This window comes from Lynx canadensis, chromosome B3, assembly GCF_007474595.2.
Source record: "Lynx canadensis isolate LIC74 chromosome B3, mLynCan4.pri.v2, whole genome shotgun sequence".
Taxonomy (NCBI): Eukaryota; Metazoa; Chordata; class Mammalia; order Carnivora; family Felidae; genus Lynx; species Lynx canadensis.
In genome coordinates, this window is record NC_044308.2 from 54,199,034 (window position 1) to 54,219,416 (window position 20,383).

General features: G+C 34.3%; 2 protein-coding genes across 3 annotated transcripts in view; one reads left to right on the top strand and one right to left on the bottom strand.

Annotated features, from left to right (window-relative positions):
* The window catches only part of FAM227B (family with sequence similarity 227 member B), a 198,683-nt gene that overhangs the window by 66,163 nt on the left and 112,137 nt on the right, over positions 1–20,383 (top strand).
* The window catches only part of FGF7 (fibroblast growth factor 7), a 57,781-nt gene continuing 39,052 nt past the window's right edge, over positions 1,655–20,383 (bottom strand). For both annotated transcript variants that reach the window (XM_030318226.1, XM_030318227.1), the window contains exons 3-4: positions 3,891–3,994; positions 1,655–2,794 (exon numbers count right to left, since the gene is read on the bottom strand). In XM_030318226.1, coding sequence (XP_030174086.1) covers positions 2,600–2,794; positions 3,891–3,994 — 299 coding nt within the window. In that variant the 3' untranslated portion in view covers positions 1,655–2,599. The remainder of the gene's footprint in view (positions 2,795–3,890; positions 3,995–20,383) is intronic.

A 20,383-nucleotide genomic window follows, 5' to 3' on the forward strand; every position in this document is an offset into this window, starting at 1 on the left:
TCCTGGTCTGCAAGTGAATACAAGGGACTAAGGCCTCTTGCAGTTTTAAGCTTCTAGAATTCTAAGTGTATATAATTAGTACAGATTTTATTTTCTAAAATTTGCATGATAAAAAAAGGAGAGTATAAACAATGAATTAAAAGTGTTTCTAAAGAGGGAGGAAGGCAAACCATAAGAGACTCTTAAATACAGAGAACAGACTGAGGGTTTATTGGGGGGGTAGGGGAGAGGGGAAAGTGGGTGATGGACATTGAGGAGGGCACTTGTTGGGATGAGCCCTGGATGTTGTATGAAAGCCAATTTGACAATAAATTATATTTTTTTAAAAAGTGTTTCTAAAAACACTACCAGATTGGCTTTACCACTAAATTTGGTTTGTTTAATTCAGCATTGCTGTGTGATTTGATTATAACTATAAATCCATAGACAAAGAGTATTTGGTCCTAACATAGTTCATGTCTTGTATGTATATACACTATTTCTGTTCAAATTTCTATATCATCATGTTTGCCCTAATTTTAAAAATCAAGTAAGATTAGTCCCATTCTGAATTTTCTTTAATATTCAAACATTGAATGAATGCATATAAAAAACTGATTATGGATAGACGCTCTGTTAAGCACTAAGGAAACGAATATGAGAAACATAGGTTTTCCTCTGCCCTCGGTATTTTCACAAGACTCCAGCCACAGAAGGCTGATCTAGGAGAGGAATCTAGGCTAGCAAGCCCCTTGAATCAGATAACAGTTCAGAATATCATTCATAAAAGTCCCCTAGCTGAGGAAAGACAATTCTTTCTAGTTTCCTGTCACCTGGTCATATAGATGAGCCATAAGAAGATCAAATGAATCTGTTCCTGTCGGCTTTAGCCTTTTTGTATAACTTTTGCCTATTAATGTAGTAGTAGATAATATTTATATAAAATAAAGGAATTTGATGACAAACATTTGGAAATTAAAATCACAATTATTAAAATTACAATAGTTTAATTTAGATAAATGTTGACCTCCTATTGGTGAACACATACAATGCTACCCAAATCTGCCAATTGAAGAAGTATGAAGTAGAATTTATCTTTCTGATAAGCCTATTCTCTGTAGCCTGACCTCAAGCCTTCATGATATTCAGGTCCTCAAATCCCTAACTATATATTCTATTTTGTGCTCTTGCCATCTAAAAGGAAAACAACTTCCAATGTGGCAATATTTTGAATGGCAGAAATTTCTAGATTAGAAAAATTACTAACTCTAATATGCATATTTTAAAAATATGGCACTTTTCTACTCATGAACTCAAATATATTCTAACTTTAACAATTTTAAGTCCTTTTATCTGCAGTGATTTTACTTATATCATCCAATGTAATTGACAACAGTATGTGGCAAAACATATTTTACATTTTTGTATTGTTCCCTGTGAAACATCTATTGTAAGAATTGCTGCAGGCTGTCATTTTTGTCTGCCATCCAGGATTTGCTGGCCCAAGTACTGTGTACTAAACTTGATATTGGTCATGGGGGGAGGGAGGGGAACCTTGTAGTTGAGCCAGATGGTTTTGTTATTGCTTTAGAATTAAAAGCATATGAAACAGATACAGCTTATTAAGGTTTTTTTTTTTATAAATAACATAAACTTAAATAACAAAACAATAAAGTTCAAATACAACTTAAAATAGAGTTTAATGCTGTAACCACAGAGAAAAAGCATGATATTGGTGGGAAGAACATTATTAAAAGTCATATTCCCAAATATGAATTATACAAAAGATAGATTATATTACTTGAAACAAAACTGAAAGGTTTCTCAGTTTTACTTTTAGGGATTATAAAATGTTATTTTTGTGGCAAGTGAGATGAAATACAGTATTATCATCATTATTGCTATTTTATATACAAGATTTTCGAAAACATCCTTTTAGCAATACCCTTTCCATATGAGCAGCATTAGGAATTTTCTTCTTGTTAATAGGTACAAGCATATTCTAATACTATACTTTTGTAAAACTACTTATTTGACTCCATTCCATAATAGAATTTTTAAGAATATTCTTTCCTTTCTTATTAGAATTTAAGTGGCTTACAATTGCCACTAAAAAGTCTTTCAGATACTGCTCATCTTCCATAGTTAGTGTTGGCTTGATTATCTGACAAATCATTCCAGCAGCCTTTAGGTCTGACATATCTTATATAACATCATCTGCATTATTATTATTATAGCAGCCATTTTATAAGCAGATAGGAATATTTAAATAATCATTATCAGATAATCAAATCTAACATACTCTTAAGGGTAAATTAATTTAAGAAAAAACATTACTATTACTAACATCATGATTGTACAACCAGCTTTACAATTTTTTACAACTTTTAGTTACTAAATCTGATTTTGTGTATATTTTTCAAATCTTTCTTTAATGCAGTCTTTTAAAATAAACATACATGCGCAAGTCCAGCTTGATCAGTTTTTCAGTAGTTTTCCAGCCTTTCTTGGTTACTTAAAAAAAAAAAAGAAGAAAAGAAAAGAAAAAAAGAAAAGAAAGAAAACAGTCCACTTAAAGAAATCTCCCTGCTGGAACTGGTTTCTTTTATACCATATATGATTATGTTATTGCCATAGGAAGAAAGTGGGCTGTTTTTTGTTCTTTCTTTGTTTTCTTCCCCCTTACAGGAACCCCTTTTTGATTTAAAGCAACAAACATTTCTCCTCCACTGTGTGTCCATTTAGCTGATGCATATGTATTGTAATGGTTTTCCAGAATTAATTCTTTGAAGTTGCAATCTTCATTGCATTCTTTCTGTTAAAATAATAAACAACATTATCCAAATGATTTTTAGAGGTACTCAATTAAACAAAGAGTAAGCAGTAATCTTTAGTAGAATTAAATCATATATGACTTTTTTTTTGAGCTGGCCTAATGCAGTTTGTTAGATATAGATTAGCATATTTGCAAAACAAAATAGGCATCTTAAAATTTTTTAAAAAGATAAAATGATACATATTTAGTTATGCAACACATTTTCAAATATCTAACTTTTTTTGGCAGTCAGTTTTTACAATTCTTTAGTATGAGGAGCTGTTTCCCCCTAATGAGCAGCTCTGATATTACCAAATATCATTCCCAAATCACTCATTCCCTAACTGCTGAGAATTTGATATAATTAGCAGAGCATCTCCCTCCCTCAGCTGAAGGACATATTTCACAACTTTTCTTCATTTGTTACTACACTGTCTGCAGTGGTGATGGATTTTAAGTTAATTTGTTCATCCATCCAACCATTCATTCATTCATTCATTCATTCAACTAAACCTAGATTATTATGTAATTAGCCTGTGCCAAGTATTGTGCTGGACTATGGGAATACAAAGGAAACTCAATTATATTTTATTATGGTGGGATGAACTGTTACATGTTTCATATTGTAATAAAGTGGGAACAATGTGAATGCTCACAGTTCAAAGGCCACGATTGTGAGACTGATGTTGATAAACAAACTTCTGAATTTTTTTTCCCAAGAATTTTCATGTCAGCAATGTGCAGATTGGGTGAACCTTAACAAAAAGAGCTTTAATACTACTGACAGATGGAAATTTTAGGTTTTAAGTATCTAAAGCGCACATGGAATTTCAGAGCTGGCAGTATCCTGAGAGGTTGGTTAACGTAACTCATTTTACAAATGAAGACACCAAAGCCCAGAGAGCTTAAGCAATTTGTCCAAGGTCCTGCAGAAAATGTTTTTTTTCCTCAATGCTTGAATATGAAGTATTTTAATGAAATCATTAAATTATATGACTGAAGAAAAATTAGTTCCATTTTTCCTTTCCAGAAAGGCAAGATGTTTTTGACAAAAATAAGTTTGAAAAATTAAGTCTAAGCTATCAATTATCAATACCTTTGCATAGAGTTTTCCTTCCTTATTCATTGCAAGATAGTATTCACTTTCCACTCCTTTGATTGCCACAATTCCAACTGCCACTGTCCTGATTTCCATGATATCTGCAAGGAATCACAGAAAGATAAGTCAGTTATTCACTCAGCTTTGCAGATCATCCAAGAATGACAATTTGTTCTTATTTCTTTTTCAATTGGAAGTTATTAAAATCATTAATGTGCGTGTTTACTCAGCCCGAGACCACCTACCCATATTACACATACAAATACAAGGGTAGTCCTTATTAAACATGGGAAGTTTAAACTATGTATTTTTTATTTTGTAGAAAAAGATATCTGGATTCAAAGGATTTAGCTTTTTCTTCCCCAGAATTACATTTCTAACTTACTATCATAATAATCATCATGATATCAGCTAATGTTTATTGATCTCATACCACATAATAAAGCATTATTCCAAGGCTCCTATGCACTAACTCATCTACTTGTCACCAAGGCTATGAGGCAAGTACTGTAGTTATTCCCATTTTACAGATCGAGAAGCCCAAGCACAGAGAAGTTATATAATTTGCCCAGATTCTCTCAGCTAATAAGTGGCAGAAGGGAAATTTGAACCCAGACAGTGGCTCTTAATCATTACATACCATGAAAATGTATAATAAACTAATAATCTTTACTTTTCTCTTAAACTTTATCTTATAAATTATTGCTAACAGAAAATCTCTGGAATGTACTGAAATTTAACAAAAATCAATGAAAACAATTGTAAATGATGGTAACAGAACTACTGCCCTAAAAAAGATTAAATATTTTAAAGTGATAGTGAGTTTTTTGATACATGAAAGACTATTTAAAAACCAATTATGAATCTTGCTTATATGATGTTTTATAACTTTATACCTTTCTGATTTTTAATCTTTGTTGAAATTGTTTCTACAACACATACAGTTACCACAAGAATGTTAACCTACTATTTTCTTTTATTATACATCTTTTCCTCCAATGCTATATTTTAATGACTCATATAAATGCAGTAAAATCTCAAGAAAATTTTTAAAACAATGTAGGAATTAAAAGCATAAGAGACTGTTAAAAACTGAGAACAAACTGAGGGTTGATGGGGGGTGGGAGGGAGGGGAGGGTGGGTGATGGGTATTGAGGAGGGCACCTTTTGGGATGAGCACTGGGTGTTGTATGGAAACCAATTTGTCAATAAATTTCATATATATAAAAAAAAAATAAAAAAATAAAATAAAAGTTTAGCAGACCTCTTTAAATAACTGCTGTTAATTATACTTTGAACATGAAGGTGTAACCATGAGACATTCGCTTCCCTGTGCCTAATAATATGCAAAGAAGGTTACAAGTGAAAACTATATGCGTTATGTCAAGTCTCTAAAAGCTGTTTTCCAAAATATTCACTCAGTTAAAGGAAAATCTGATTTCTTATTCCATGCCTTTGCTTCATCCTCTTATTTATTCTTTTCACTTCAATTTTCCTATCTGGAGAATAAAATCAATACCCACTTCATCAGGATTAATGCAACCTAGCTAATATTTGTTATCTGTGTCACATGTATGCTGCATACAGGCCTTTTTCCCAGAATGCTATGCTTAGCGCTGACAAGAGGTTATCCAGTTGAGAGTTCTTGGGCTGTTCATATAAACTCAGGTCTATGAAGAAAGTGCAAAGGAATGGATATTAATCTTTTAAAGTATTTATGAAGCATGTCAGAATGTATAAATCCTAGAGTAATTTGAGGACACAAATTAAGGAAAACAGCCCTGATTTCATAACTCCAAAAGTTAAAATTGAATAATTTATTTCATTCTAAAATGTCAGACGAACAAATCATTTGGTTTTTAATAGCATAATTTTTATTTTCTTTCTTAGAGTCAGGATAGGAAAAATAGCTTTCTGTCTGTAGATGTAAACAGTTGAATTGAATTGAATTCAAGTGAATTGAATTGTTTGGTGTTATTAAAAATTCAATAAACTATTTCATTATATACCCTGATTTTACTAAAAGGCAGATGAAGAGTAGTCAAAGACCTCATTTATAACAACTACTGGCATCAACAAATGAAATAATTATCAAGATTTTGGTCACAATTAAGCTATGCTTTCATAAGTAGTTGATAATAATACGATTGAAAAGCTACTGGATAAAATACATTGCCATTATCTTTCATTATTTCATGAATCTAGGAAATCATAATAATAAGCAAATTCAAAATGAAAAACAATGATAAGGAAAGAGAACTGAGGAACTCTCTATCCACATCAAACCAAAGAATTCTCATTTCCACAATACATTCATAGAGTTCAGTGATTCCACTTTATCAATAGAGGAAGACACTAAGTGTAAATAATAATTATGCTTCAATGCATGTTTTATAATATCATTGCCACTAGTAAAACTTAAGACCTGCTTATGATTTGCTACATCTTTTGAAGACCTCAATGTTCTGATGAGAGCATAGAAAATGATTAAATTCTAGCATGTGGTTGTAGACTATAGATTAAAGAAGGAAGCAGTAATAAGGGAGCACATGTGAGGATACTTCAAGTGACACCTACAGATAGATCTTCCTCTTTATCACTGGGAACACTGTGTAAATATTAAATACTAAAGAAAGTGAAAACACATTTTCACCACATTTTGAAACATCTCATGTTTTCTGAAATACTTGTAATGCTATGCAAAATTATTTTCTATTGTTAACAAACAATTCTGTTAATCCTACACATCTAGCACAACTAGAATTTCATTGTGGATTTAGATCACATGTGATTTATGCATGCTGAATTTAGGAACAAGATGTGGAAAACTGCCGTCACTTTAAACTCAGTATTACTGTAAAACTCAACCACATTATCAGTCCCACCCCAGGAGACATAGCATCTCCCTAACTCTTCTCCTTGTACTCATTCTCAAAATTAGCCAGATTTGAAATGATCTTTGACTTCTCCAACTCCTATCCTTATGTCTTAGCCTCAACATCCATTGGGCCTAGAAGTTGAGGAAATGGGCATAGCAAGAGGAATGAGTAAATGGGATAGAAATAATTTTAAGCATTGCTACCAAGTATGTGTTTAGTATTTGTGTTCTATCATATTTGCCGAGAAGAGCTATGTTTGGCATCGAGGTGGTTCGTTCCAGTAATGTTCCACTTCCTAACTGGTCCTCTTTACTACAAGGGGATCAGCCAGAAGGAATCAAAAGAAATGCTTCCCGGAACTCGGCAGCTTGCTGGGAAAAATTCCAGGATGTAAGGACACCAAGGGAACTATTTGGAGTGGCTTGGGACACATTTGTTGTTTTTGTCCTTCTGTCTGAATAGTCCCCAATTAAGTGTAATATAAATATAAGTTGCTTTTCTTGGCTAGATGTGAAAGTGAAAAGGCTTAAGATTTTTTTTTCTAATTTTTTTCCTAATTTTTTTCTAAGCTACAGCTTATTAGAGAAAATAAGCATTTTTAGAGAGGATTAAAAAACAAAACAAAACAAAACAAAAACAAAACAAACAACAACAACAACAAAACCTAATTCAGAGGGGAAGCCAGAAAGAAAAAAATCTAAAGAGTCTAAGGAATCCAAGCTATCATTAAGAATATAGCAAAAGGAACAAATTGAGGTAGAAGAGAAAGAAAACATATATGTAGAATGCTGAGCATAGTTAAGTGCCCAATAAACTGTTTTCTTTAGAAATGAATAGTTTTGCTGTTCTAACCAACAATGGTGAGTCTGGTCTTTCAGAGAAGCATTGGCAACAGCATCTCATGCTTTTTGTAACAATAAGGAGAAAAGCTAGTGGAAATTAGGTCATTCCCCACTAGAAAGCAGTGGAACACAGGTTGGAGACAGCTTCCTGGGGAAGTGGGGGGGTGGGAGGGTGGGTATTCCTCACATGTGTATCAAGACATAAAGAAACACTGGTGAAGACTCATTGCGCTAAATGAATGCTGACACAGGTGGGAATGAATGACAGCACCAGAAGGAAGATCCCTAGTGACACTGAAGTTCTGAATAGGAACATGAAAGACATGAGAGCACAGGTGTTGTTTTTTTCATTTCTTCTGCTGCTTTAATCTCATGACTTTAGAAGTGAAAAAAAAAAAGCTATGAAAGTAAACACCTGGCTGTTAACAATAGTGTTGAAAGTAGGACTTGCCTTTCTGCCTGGGACTTTAGAATAACTGAAAAAATAGGCTCCTGGAGTTTTCTGTGCATTTTATAAAGAATGCATTAGTTAAGATTAGGTTTGGTTGGAACAAACCATTTATTTCCACATGCAATAAACATTGGGAGAGGTGACAACTCTGCTCCACAAAACATTTGGGAGTTTCCAGGCTCCATTCAGCTCACTGTTCCACAACCACTTTGTTCTCATAATATAAGGTAGAACACACGTTCCAGGTGGAGTGTGAAATAAAGGAAGAAAATGTGGGTGCAAAGGGATTCTGCTAGCTGCCCTTCATGGAAGATTTCTGAAGGTTGCCCTGGGACACCACTTAATAACATCAGGTAGACCTTGGTCACAAGCAGGAATGTCCTGAGAATGTACAATAGTTGCAGAAAATTTATAGCTAATCCTAAACTAAATGAGTTACTTTAGGCCAAATAATTTCAAAAGAAAATGTATACAAAATTTTTAAATAATCATAAAATATTGTATCTAATAAGAAATGTGGATATATTTTAATGTTTTGTCTATATATGGTAGTTTCAGGAAGTAATTATATATTATATAATAGCATATATATAAATAGAATAATATATAATACATATATATGTATACCATTACGTGTGTGTGTGTGTGTGTGTGTAATGGTTAAGGTTTCTCATTCAACAATAAAGCCTTGAAAGAAAATCATAAAAATAATTTAACATTTAAAAAAAGTGGGGGCGCCTGGGTGGCGCAGTCGGTTAAGCGTCCGACTTCAGCCAGGTCACGATCTCGCGGTCTGTGAGTTCGAGCCCCGCGTCAGGCTCTGGGCTGATGGCTCAGAGCCTGGAGCCTGTTTCCGATTCTGTGTCTCCCTCTCTCTCTGCCCCTCCCCTGTTCATGCTCTGTCTCTCTCTGTCCCAAAAATAAATAAACGTTGAAAAAAAAAATTTTTTTAAAGTTATTAGGGGCACCTTAGTGGCTCAGTCAGTTAAATGTCTGACTCTTGATTTTGGCTCAGGTCATGGTCTCACAGTCTGTGAGATCAAGCCCCATGATGGGTTCAGTGCTAATAGTGTGGAGCCCACTTGGGATTCTCTCTCTCTCTCTCTCTCTCTCTCTCTCTCTGTCTCTCTGTTTCTCTCTCTAAATAAGTGAATAAACTACAACAGAAAGAACTTTTTGAAAAGTTATCCTTTGATTATTTGCTGATACCAGTTCTTAGTTTTAATGTGCCCAGAACAGTATATTTGGTCAAGGACATAATTAAATGTTCTGATTGGTCTAATAATCATTGAACTATTGTCTCCCTCATCTTCAACTTTAAAATTATTTTAGTTATCATACTAGACTCACCTATGTTAATATATATAATTTTATATATATTTTATATATTTATATATTTTAATTATATTTAAAATATAATTTAATTATATAATTTATTTATATAAATTTAAATATTAAATTATATAATTTAATTATATAAAATAAAAATATATTTTAAGTATAAAATATATTTAAATGTTAATATTTAACTTATACACTCACTTTAAATATTAAATCTATTCACCTTCTCTGCTTACTCTCAACACTATCTTTTGTATCTTTCTATCTAGCTCTCTTATCTATCTACTTTTCTATTATATATATATCTTCTCAATCTTTAAAATATAAAGTTTAAAAGTTTCAGGGAAAAGAAATACCAAGGGACTGGGATAGGGGGATTTTTGCGTGATGAAACAACTAAATATTTTTATCCTTATCAACTCATGAAAGACACGGAGGAACCCTAAGCGCATATTACCAAGTGAAAAAGGCCAATCTGAAAAGGCTGCGCCACATGCTGTATGACATTCCAACTCTATGACATTCTGGAAAAGGCAAAACTGTGGAGATAGTAAAAAGGTTAGTGGTTGCCAGGGGTTGCAGGTAAGTGAGAGGAGTAAATAGGCAAAGAACAGAGGGTTTTTAAAGTGGTAAAAATACTCTGTATGAAAACATAATGGATACATGTCCAAACCCATAGTGTGCAACACCAAGAGTAAACCCTGAAGTAAACTATGGACTTTGGGTGATAACAATGTGTCAATGCAGGTTCATTAACTGTAACAAATGTACCATTCTGGTGGGGGATGTTGACAATGGGGGAGGCCTGTGAACCTAAAGCTGCTTTAAAATACATATGTGTGTGTGTGTATAAATATATATATTAACATATATATTAATATACAAATATACATTAATATACATAAATATATATATATTAATGTTTATTTATCTTTGTGAGAGGAAGAGAGACAGAGCTGAAGTCCAGGAGACACAGAGAGAGAGGGAGACATGGAATCCAAAGCAGGCTCCAGGCTCTGAGCTGTCAGCACAGAGCCCGACATGGAGCTTGAACCCATGGACGGGGGGATCATGACTTGAGCCAAAGTCAGAAGTTTCACCCACTGAGCCGCTCAGGTGCCCCTAAAAATAAGTTCTTAATAAAAAATTTTAAAAGGTAAAGTTAAAATGCCTTAAAATCATAAATGCTGTTGGTAATAGGGACAAAGAATTAGCATCAATTTTTAAAGTACATTAGAGAAACAGCTAAAATGCTGGAATTAGATGGTGGAGAATTTTTTTTAAAGTAATAGCAATTTATGCCAAGATTCCTCATTTATTTATTGTAAGCATGAAACAGGTTTAAATAATAAATAGGCAAAAATATTTAGATAAACTTATGAATGATTAAGCCACGGAAAAAAAAAAACAGGTAAGTCATTTGGGGCATGTTCTTTAGTTTGTAAGGGTGACACCCTAGGTAATTAATTGATTCTATTGTTGACCATGTTGTTGACAAAAATATTAACAAGGCTAAATGGCTACTTTACTTGACATTGTTTCATTTCTCATGTTCTATTATTTTTTAAGTTTTTATTTAAATTCCAGTTAATAACATATAGTATAATATTAGTTTTAGTAGTAGAATTTTGTGATTCATCACTTACATCAACACCTAGTACTAATCACAAATGTCCTCCTTAATACCTAGCACCCATTTAACCCATTCCCCCACCTACCTCCCCTCCAGCAGCCCTGTTCATTCTCTGTAGTTAAGAGTCTTTTTTATGGTTTGACTGTCTCTTTTTTTATTGTATGATCTGACCTCTCATGTTTTTGTTTTTGTTTTTTTAACTCTATCATTAGGCTACCACAATCATTAACAATCTGATGTGTCCATGTAGTATGTTTTACATCTTAGGAAGCAAATTTATTTTTACTTACACACATAAACTTCTCTTAAACATAAATTCAGGTCCACAAAAAAGGAAAATTCTTATATTTGTCTTATATATGATAATAGGTATACTGTACACCAAAAAACCATGTACAGTAAGTTTGGTGGCTAACTTAATGTTTGCATACTATATGTATTTTCTAAGTAACTCCCTGGTTTTTGATTTGGAGGGGAGGATTTCATAAGCTTACATAGTTTATTCTTCTACAGATCTCTGTGGATCTGTAAAAACATCTCTTCCCACTCTGCAGTTGAAAAAAAGAGTGGTAAATTTAGTTTCTTCATTCTTGTATTTTCTGGAATAAGAGCACATAGCACATGGGACAAAACAGATTAGAAGGTCAGAGTTGATAGGATACTGATTCTGCCAACATTACTTAATACTTTTCCAAGCAACCTACTTTTAGATCTCTTAATTTCCCTGTGAAAGATTTTTAAAGTACATTAAACAAGAATATTACTCATAGGGGCACCTGGGTGGCTCAGTCAGTTAAGCATCCGACTTCAGCTCAGGTCATGATCTCACAGTTCGTGAGTTCAAGCCCCACATCAGGCTCCATGCCCACAGCTCAGAGCCTAGAGCCTGCTTCAGATTCTGTGTCTTCCTCTCTCTCTGTTCCTCCCCTGCTTGTTCTCTCTCTCTCTCTCTCTCTCTCTCTGTCTCTGTCTCAAAAATAAATAAACATTAAAAAAAAAGAATATTACTCATTCAGGAACCTTGCCATTTTCAAGTCTATCTTCATCCCAGTTAAAGCTAGAATCTTTAAAGATAGAGCATCTTTTCATGTGCTTATTTGCTATCTGTGTATCTCCTTTGGTAATAAATCTGTTCAGATATTTTGCCCACTTTTAATTGGGTTGTTGAAATTCAAAAGATTTTTTTAATATCCCTAACCCCAATATGTGGAGGGATAAGATTAACTATATTCTTCGCTGACTGTCAGAGTGCAACAAAAATCTGGCGGGCAACAGACAGGCAGGGGCTAGAGGAAAAGGGTTTGGAGATGGGACAATATGAACATACTGTCATAACTGGACCTGAAAGGGAAGGTGTCCACATATAATTAACAATACTCCTACCATTCAACAGTTATATTTTGTGGACAGTTGGTCCATAAAAGAAAGCCAGCAAACATTACAGGTTCTATTCCCTAATTACAACTGAGCCTGAAAGATACCCTAAGCCTGTGCATCAATATTCTTCATTCCAGCAACAGAAAATATAATACAAATAAAGGCACGAATAGCAGGAATAAGAGGGACTTGAAGGAAGGGAAAAAACACTGACTTCATAAAATTTTACAGTGATAAGATCTTTGGAAACCAACTACTCTGTATGTCTTTAGAAAGATGCATTTACTCAATTTTGATGGTATTGCCAATATGTTGAATCAATGAATTTCTTCACTATGCTGCATAGTAAATTATTTCCCTCAGATCTTTCTTTACTGAACATGAAGAAGAGTTAGTTACCAAGTACAGCTCTCCAAGAGGAGAGGTTTTGTCTCTCAATTGAGCCTAGCACAGAATTGGCTCGCAGTGATTTGTTGAATGTTGCATGAATGTATCAACCTCACACCCTTCATATGCTTGTAAGCAACTGTTAAAATCTCCCTCAGCCTCCTCTTCAAGAGTATCTCTAGGGGCGCCTGGGTGGCGCAGTCGGTTGAGCGTCCGACTTCAGCCAGGTCACGATCTCGCGGTCCGTGAGTTCGAGCCCCGCGTCGGCTCTGGGCTGATGGCTCAGAGCCTGGAGCCTGTTTCCGATTCTGTGTCTCCCTCTCTCTGCCCATCCCCCGTTCATGCTCTGTCTCTCTCTGTCCCCAAAATAAATAAACGTTGAAAAAAAAAAACTAAAAAAAAAAAAAAAAGAGTATCTCTGGAAGAAGTAGCAGTTTTGTGTATAGATAGATAGATAGATAGTACTCAATGAAATGTATTTACCTTTAACTGAGAAAGAATTATTTGAAGCAAATATGTTTGAAAGCAGAATAATGTAAGTTTCGCATTGACTGATGTAGATAAATTGCTTATGAGAAAATGAATGCTCGTGTACAATTTTAAATGTATTTTGGTCCTAAATTTACTGTTAAGATAGTTTATCGGACCTACATTTTCTGGTAAACAGCTTCTATCATGAACTAAGTTTTATCAGAATGTCAAAAGTATATAAGATACGTGTACTTAACATCATGTAGCTGCCAGTATTTTGTTTTCAAATGTCCACCTAGACCAAAAGGAGGTGACCTTTAGCAACGTATACATATTATTTAAAATTGACTTCTTCAAAAGTTATAGGAAAACAGACAGACAAACACCAAATTATCTTAGGCTGAAATAAATTTGTTCCATAAGGTAAGCAGAGTGACTGCTTAACATGGAAGACAGATCTCTTTTTTTCGGGCTAGTGTTTGGATTAGGACTATTAGGTGGATATTCTGTGCACATGCTGACTTCATTGCCTGGAGGCAATGATTCAGTGTTTGAATTTGGGAAAGAAGTGAGTTCACTTTCCCCATGTTTCTTTATTATCTTTCAGTCAGAGTAGGTTACACAAAGGGCTTTGTGGAGATGGCGACCCCCAGCAGGCTCTAGGTTCTTTTACTTCTCCTGTGAACCCTAGAATCCACTATTATAAGATAACACAATTAATATATTTGGTTAATAATACTAATCTTATCTTTGGATCACTTTACCCCCAAAAAGCATGCCCTATAACTGTTAAGTAACAGATCTAAGACAGAACCTTGGAAAGTACTAAAAGAAATTAGAAAACTAATCAAATCAAAGCCAGCAAGAAAGAAACACAAGTACATAAATTATTACCGAAACCGAGGAAGTGTAATTCCCATCAAACCGGCATGAAACTCAAATTAGTTACAAATGATTGCATAATTTCTGGAATCAAATATAACTGAAATGTCCTGTTTAAGAGTATTGATGCCACACCATCATTTCATTGGGTGTGGGTGGTGGGAGGGGTACATCAGTTACAGTTCTTATCAATCCTATATCAATTCTATAATGATGTAAAAAAACACTTAAATGATTTTTCAGGTGAAGTAAAAAGAATCATGTCATTCTTTTAGAGATTTATTCAGAAAACAAAGCATTAGAAAATCTTTAGAAAGTACATTAGTGTGTGGTACAGTGATGGCAGTGTTTCCTTTTTAAAGAATTTAAGTTGCAACAGCTGATTTCAGCAGGGTTAGAACTATGCCAGAATTAGAAACAAACTATTCAGTTGTTTAACAAATAGGATGATTCCAGTGGCATATTACTATAGTATGTCATGGGAATATCCTTGAACTGTATTGCACAGAATTATATTTCTATGCCAATTTACTGACCTTTTTCTTCTCATTTATTGCCTCTCTGGAACACAAGGCGGGCAGTTTTCTCCCTGAATCAGACAGGAAGAAATTCTCTTTGTTTGCTTTGCATTCCCTGTACCTTCTAAACTTTTATTCAGAAATTATTTTTTATCTGATCATGTAAAGCATTTACAACACTTTACTACATTCTAAAAATGGCTCCAAAATTATCACAAGAGATGCAGATGATATAATCCCAGAATATGTGAGAAAAATATCTCTCCTCACCACCTAGAAAATCTCTCCTGTTTTCTGGCTTTTCCCAAAATCTAAAGTATCTTCAATAGGAAACCAAAATTTTCATTACATAGGATTTGAGATAAGGTTCAGAAATCCCGGAAATACTTGGGAGAGGTAACATAGAGACACAAATATATTCATACTGTGGTATAAGTGACTATATCTTCTCTGAAAGCAGAATTTGATTTTGCTTGAGGGGAATAAGTACAAGTCTACCAACAATGAATCTGAAAGGGGAAAATGATCATGAAAGAAAGAAGTTATGGAAAGTTGCATTAACATTTTACTTACAGGTACCTCTAGAAGTTAAGACATCTTAGGCTTCATCTAATCTATAAAGACAACGGTTTAGAAGGTAAACCACACATCCACTTCATCCCTCTATTGTAACTATTAATGTGTCCTGTGAAATTTTGCTGTGTGGTAGACATTTGATGTAATCTTTCCTCTCTCCCTCTTTAACTTGTATTTAAATGTTTTGTCACCCAGACCATAAGGGAATTCTAAACAATGTGGTTTCAGATCTTGCTGGTAATCAGCATTAAAGCATGATTTAATGCCATTTTGGCTATTGGTTTTCTTAAGAATTTTTAAGCACACATTCTTTGCTACCAGTTTAAACAGTGATGTTCTAATGCAGAGTAGTTACATTTCTCACAGAAATTCAAGTGAAAGGAAAAAGAGGAAGAAATAAATCATCAGAGTTTACAGATGATACTTACAATACTAAAAAGGAGATCCAGACCCCCTAGCTCTTACTAGAAACTCACATTGGTCCACTCTATGTTACCAAATATGTATCTAGCACTTCTGTTCCCATCGCCATCATGTCAGTCCAGAACTTATTATTTGTACCTCAACTATTATTTCAGTTTCCTGCCTAGATGCCTGCCTCCAGAGAGCATGTTATAAAAGTTACTGTTCTGCTGTATAACTTTCAATGGTACACTCTATTGAAAAGCAAAACAAATTCAAACTTCTTACACTTGGCATTCAAAGCCTTCCAAAATCTAATCCAGTCTACTTTTACAATTTGCACCTATTCTTCCTTTACAATTTACATGAGCTGTTGGCCCCAAACAAACTGATTTACTCATCTTCCTCTCCCATACAAATTGCCAGGTACTTTGTCTGCTTCTGCCCACCGTACGCATAACTACAGAGAATCTCCATTTCTGTATTTCCCAAACATTTCCTCATGGATTGGCTGAATGGAATCATGTGATGAATTCTTTTAAAAATGTCAAATGCCCAGTTCTTACTTCTCAGAAAGTCTGTCCAGTAGGTCTGAGGTGAGGCTTTGGGATCAGTATTTTAACAGCTTACACTAACTTGAGTGACACTTTTCTTTCAAAGCCAAACGAAATTCAAGTGTCTGCATAATGTTTTACATAGTTTTCTCATCTGTTATCTCTTTTACTTTAAGAACAACACATTGCTGTACCTTTAGTTACACTCACCTCTATTCTTCTGTTGTTATTGATATTTTTAGCACTTTTTTAATCATCTGAATTTTAAGCCATTTGTGGAGACTATCTTATACTTCTGGAAATCCCTAGTACTTAGAAGGCTCTCATTAAATGCTGAAGTAGATAGAATGATACATAAACCCCTTGTAACTAGTGTGTCATAAATCAGCAAATGAAAGTTAGTAATTATTCCAGGCTTAAGGAATTAATGAGTTTCCTAATCATACTAAGCAGCAGAAGAACTAAGATTAAAAGATTAAACTGGAAGTATTTGTTAAGTTTCCTTATAATTTTGATTATGCTTTTGGAGTTTATCTAATTAGATAAGAAAGCACAAAATTCCATGGTTCATTCAAACAATAGTTCATCTCAGATTATGTTTGATAATGCCAACTCAAAAAAGTAGAGACAAGCTCCAAAATTTCTACTTTTTTAACCAGTTGTAGGTTTTTCCTTTTTAGTTTTGGCAAAACCTCGCTTTACCTTATTTATATTTTGAGCATGCAACACTTCCATGCATAAAAACTTTCTCGTGTTTTCTGTTTGCTGTGTAGTAGCACATCTCTTTCTCTGCCTTGCTTCTAGCACATTAAGGCTTTAAGAAATGTACGCTAGTCCTACAATTTCATGAGATGGCTAATAAGTCTGTGTTCTTCTTATCCATATTATTATGATTTCATAAACATTGAATATGGTTCATCTTAAATATTTATTATTATAGATCGTATCCCAAATTTTTTTAGCCTGTGTCATATATGTCTTATATCACTCATTCATTCTAATTCTAGGATATTTCCATTGTACTGTGTAGCCTTTATTAACGCTAAGCAAAAAAGACAACATCTGTATTCCAGATGTAGATATATCATGTTTACGCAGAACTATTATAATATGTTCTGTTTTGTGTCTTACTTTCTTCCTGATGATGCCCGTTACTTTATTGGTCTTTTGGCTACAATTGCACACTAAGATATTATCTTTAGGAAAACATCCAAAGTGATTTCTTAGTGCCTTTTTTGTGAGGAAGTTATTATTCAGAGCCTTTTATCTTATACATATAATTTAAATTTTATTATAAAATATATTACATTCAAACTCATCTCCCAATTTTCTGCTTACCTATATACATATGTTCTGTCTGACTGCATTTTATTATCATTCACTTATTTCACTAATTTAAAGATGTTAGCATAATCTGCAAACTTGGAATTTTTGCTGTATATTTTCACTGTGAGGAAATGTTGATTCATTTTATTGATCCTTGAGGAATATCACTGTTACATATTTTCATTCAAAATATTCATTCAAATTAATTCCTTATTTTGAAATTTTCCTTTTTCTTCAACCAGTGATTCTCAGAATAAGCTGGGAGTGGGAGTGAGGGCAGGCTTCGTTGGACAAAGAACATCTTTCAGGGGAAAAGCTTTCGGGATCACTGGCACTTTTTAAAACTATACATGCTACATAGAGATTCTTAATTCCAACCTATCCTTGGATAGTCACACCATGCCCAACCCATTCCATGTCGGTAATGAGCCACCAAAGTGGTTCAAAGTGATCTGTATACAACAGGTATTTGGGGGTGGAAGAAGTTCAGAAGCTATTCAAAGCCAGGTTTTAATAAGTATCTAACTCCCCCAGCAAAAAGCATCAGCTTTGTCCCACAATCAGAATATAGTGACTTAAACAAACAAACAAAAAAACCAATCTTGTTTCTTGAACCACATTAAATAATTTTGAAGATGAAGAATGAGGTCTACATGCTTAATTCCTTAAAGAGCACTAAATAAATAGTTTTAATTTTCTTCTCACAGAAATAGTTGCCTCTCCTCAACATCTATTCTACAAACATTGTTAGTATTTTGTAGACACATAGCCGTGAGTCAAGGAAAATTAGGCAGCAGAAAGTCTATGAGAAAGGCACGGAAGCATAGGAGACAGTGGCATTTTGGCATTAGTTTGCTGTGGTTGAGGCATACACAAGAGAGATGGCCAAGAGAAAAAACAAGAAACATAGGCAGGGCCAAATCCTGAATAACCTTATGTAGTTAGTTGAGTTTGGATTTTTATCCTGTAGCTGCTGGGGAACCACTGAAAGGTTTAGAAAGGTGCTTCTACTAGCAGTGTGGGGGGTGGCTTGGTGAGAGGTGAGAAGAAAGAAGACATCATAACACTGTCTAGGCAAGAACTGTCGAAGCTGCATGGCAAGGGTGATGGGAATCTGGGTGATGAGGTGAGGTTACTTGATTCCTGAAATAAATTTATAGGCTATATTTGCATAAATGGTTAATACAGACCCTCAGCCCTGTTTTGGGTGATTTAAAACACAGCCCTCTTAAAAGTCTTCCAAGTATTGTTGATACTTAGAGGATCTGATAATGTTGTATATACTACAGCACAGTTCCAGCATGCCAAAATTGAATGGATAAATGCCTAAATTAGGACCTAGAGAAGAAAATGTTATAATTTACTTTGAGTGTAAAATCAAGTTTATGATTTATCCATAATCTTCCAGATAGTCAACCCCTTTGTGCATTTTGGAATGCTCTCTACTAGCCTAAGCTCCTTTCATATTCTGATATCTTAGTTGTTTATCTTTTAAAGATGTGTTTTAACTTAATTGAAAGGAAAATAAACAGGAGAAGGAGGAAAAGAGAACAGTCATGGAATCTGTGAGCAAAAGTAAGTTAGTTTTCTCCCTACTGGTAAAAGTCACCATGACCTGCCCTACCTTCCTTCCTATGTTTTCCAATTCTGTGCCATTGCGAGTGGATCATGTACAAGGAATCAGGAGATGCAATGTTAAAATAGAATGATGAGAGAGTCCTAAGCCATATTTGCCTATGTTGAAAAAGAGAACTGTGGGACTAGATTAAAAATATTTCTCTACAAAGGCTCAATTTCTAGTCAGTATGAGGAAAGAAAGGATTGCAGAACAGCCTAATATTAAGAAACCTCATCTGAGAACATCTAAATGTTGTAGACGTATTTTAGTGGCTTACTATTCATCTGCAAAATGCATTTGTTTTGGAAAGGATTTTCAACAAGATATTTTAAATAATGGGATCCTTCTTTTGTGCATTTGTTTGTGATTAAGGTACAAGAAAAGCAGCAATCAGTTTCCCAAAGCTATACTTAGTACATAAATCAGGGTGTCCTGATAACCATATACGGATAGCAAGTTCTCAAATGTTTGATTTCAAATTAAATAAATACAATAATTAGCATAAGGACATTCAGCTTGAATTTTCCATGATGTCTCTTATGTTTCAATCGAGTATCAAAATTTTTTCTAAAAAAAAAAAAATTCAGGATTGACTTTACTTTTTAATGCCTTGAGAGAGTGCATACTGTACCTAGCTTACAAATTATTCTAGCCAGTGTATCTGCAGAGATCATTCTCATATGAACAAGTTAAACTGGAGTATAGACAAGACAGCTAGCATTAAGTGCAGAGAAGTGCCAGGGCATGAAATATGCAGTTTCTCAGATCAGCTGAAGTCTGCATTGAAAAACAAACATGGTGTCTGGGGCACCTGGGTGGCTCAGTTGGTTGAGCATCCGACTTTGGCTCAGGTCATGATCTCTCAGTTCGTGAGTTTGAGCCCTGCATCAGGCTCTGTGCTGACTGCTTCCTTGGAGCCTCGAGCCTGCTTCAGATTCTGTATCTCCTTCTCTCTCTGCCCCTCCCCGCTCATGCTTTGGCTCACTGTGTTTCTCAAAAATAAATAAATGTAAAATGAAAAAACAAACATGGTGTCAGATTTGCCACTGATCTTTTTATAACTTTAATAATGACCAAGGAGTAGGTCTCTCTAATAGTTTTTAAATCTAAATAAAATGAATCCATTAAAGTTTTGACTGTGTACCTGCCCTGTGTCTAGTGTTATACATGGATCTGTTGTTGTGTAGTATGTGAAGAACACAGAAAACAAGTTGCTAGGTCTCTGTCTTGAGA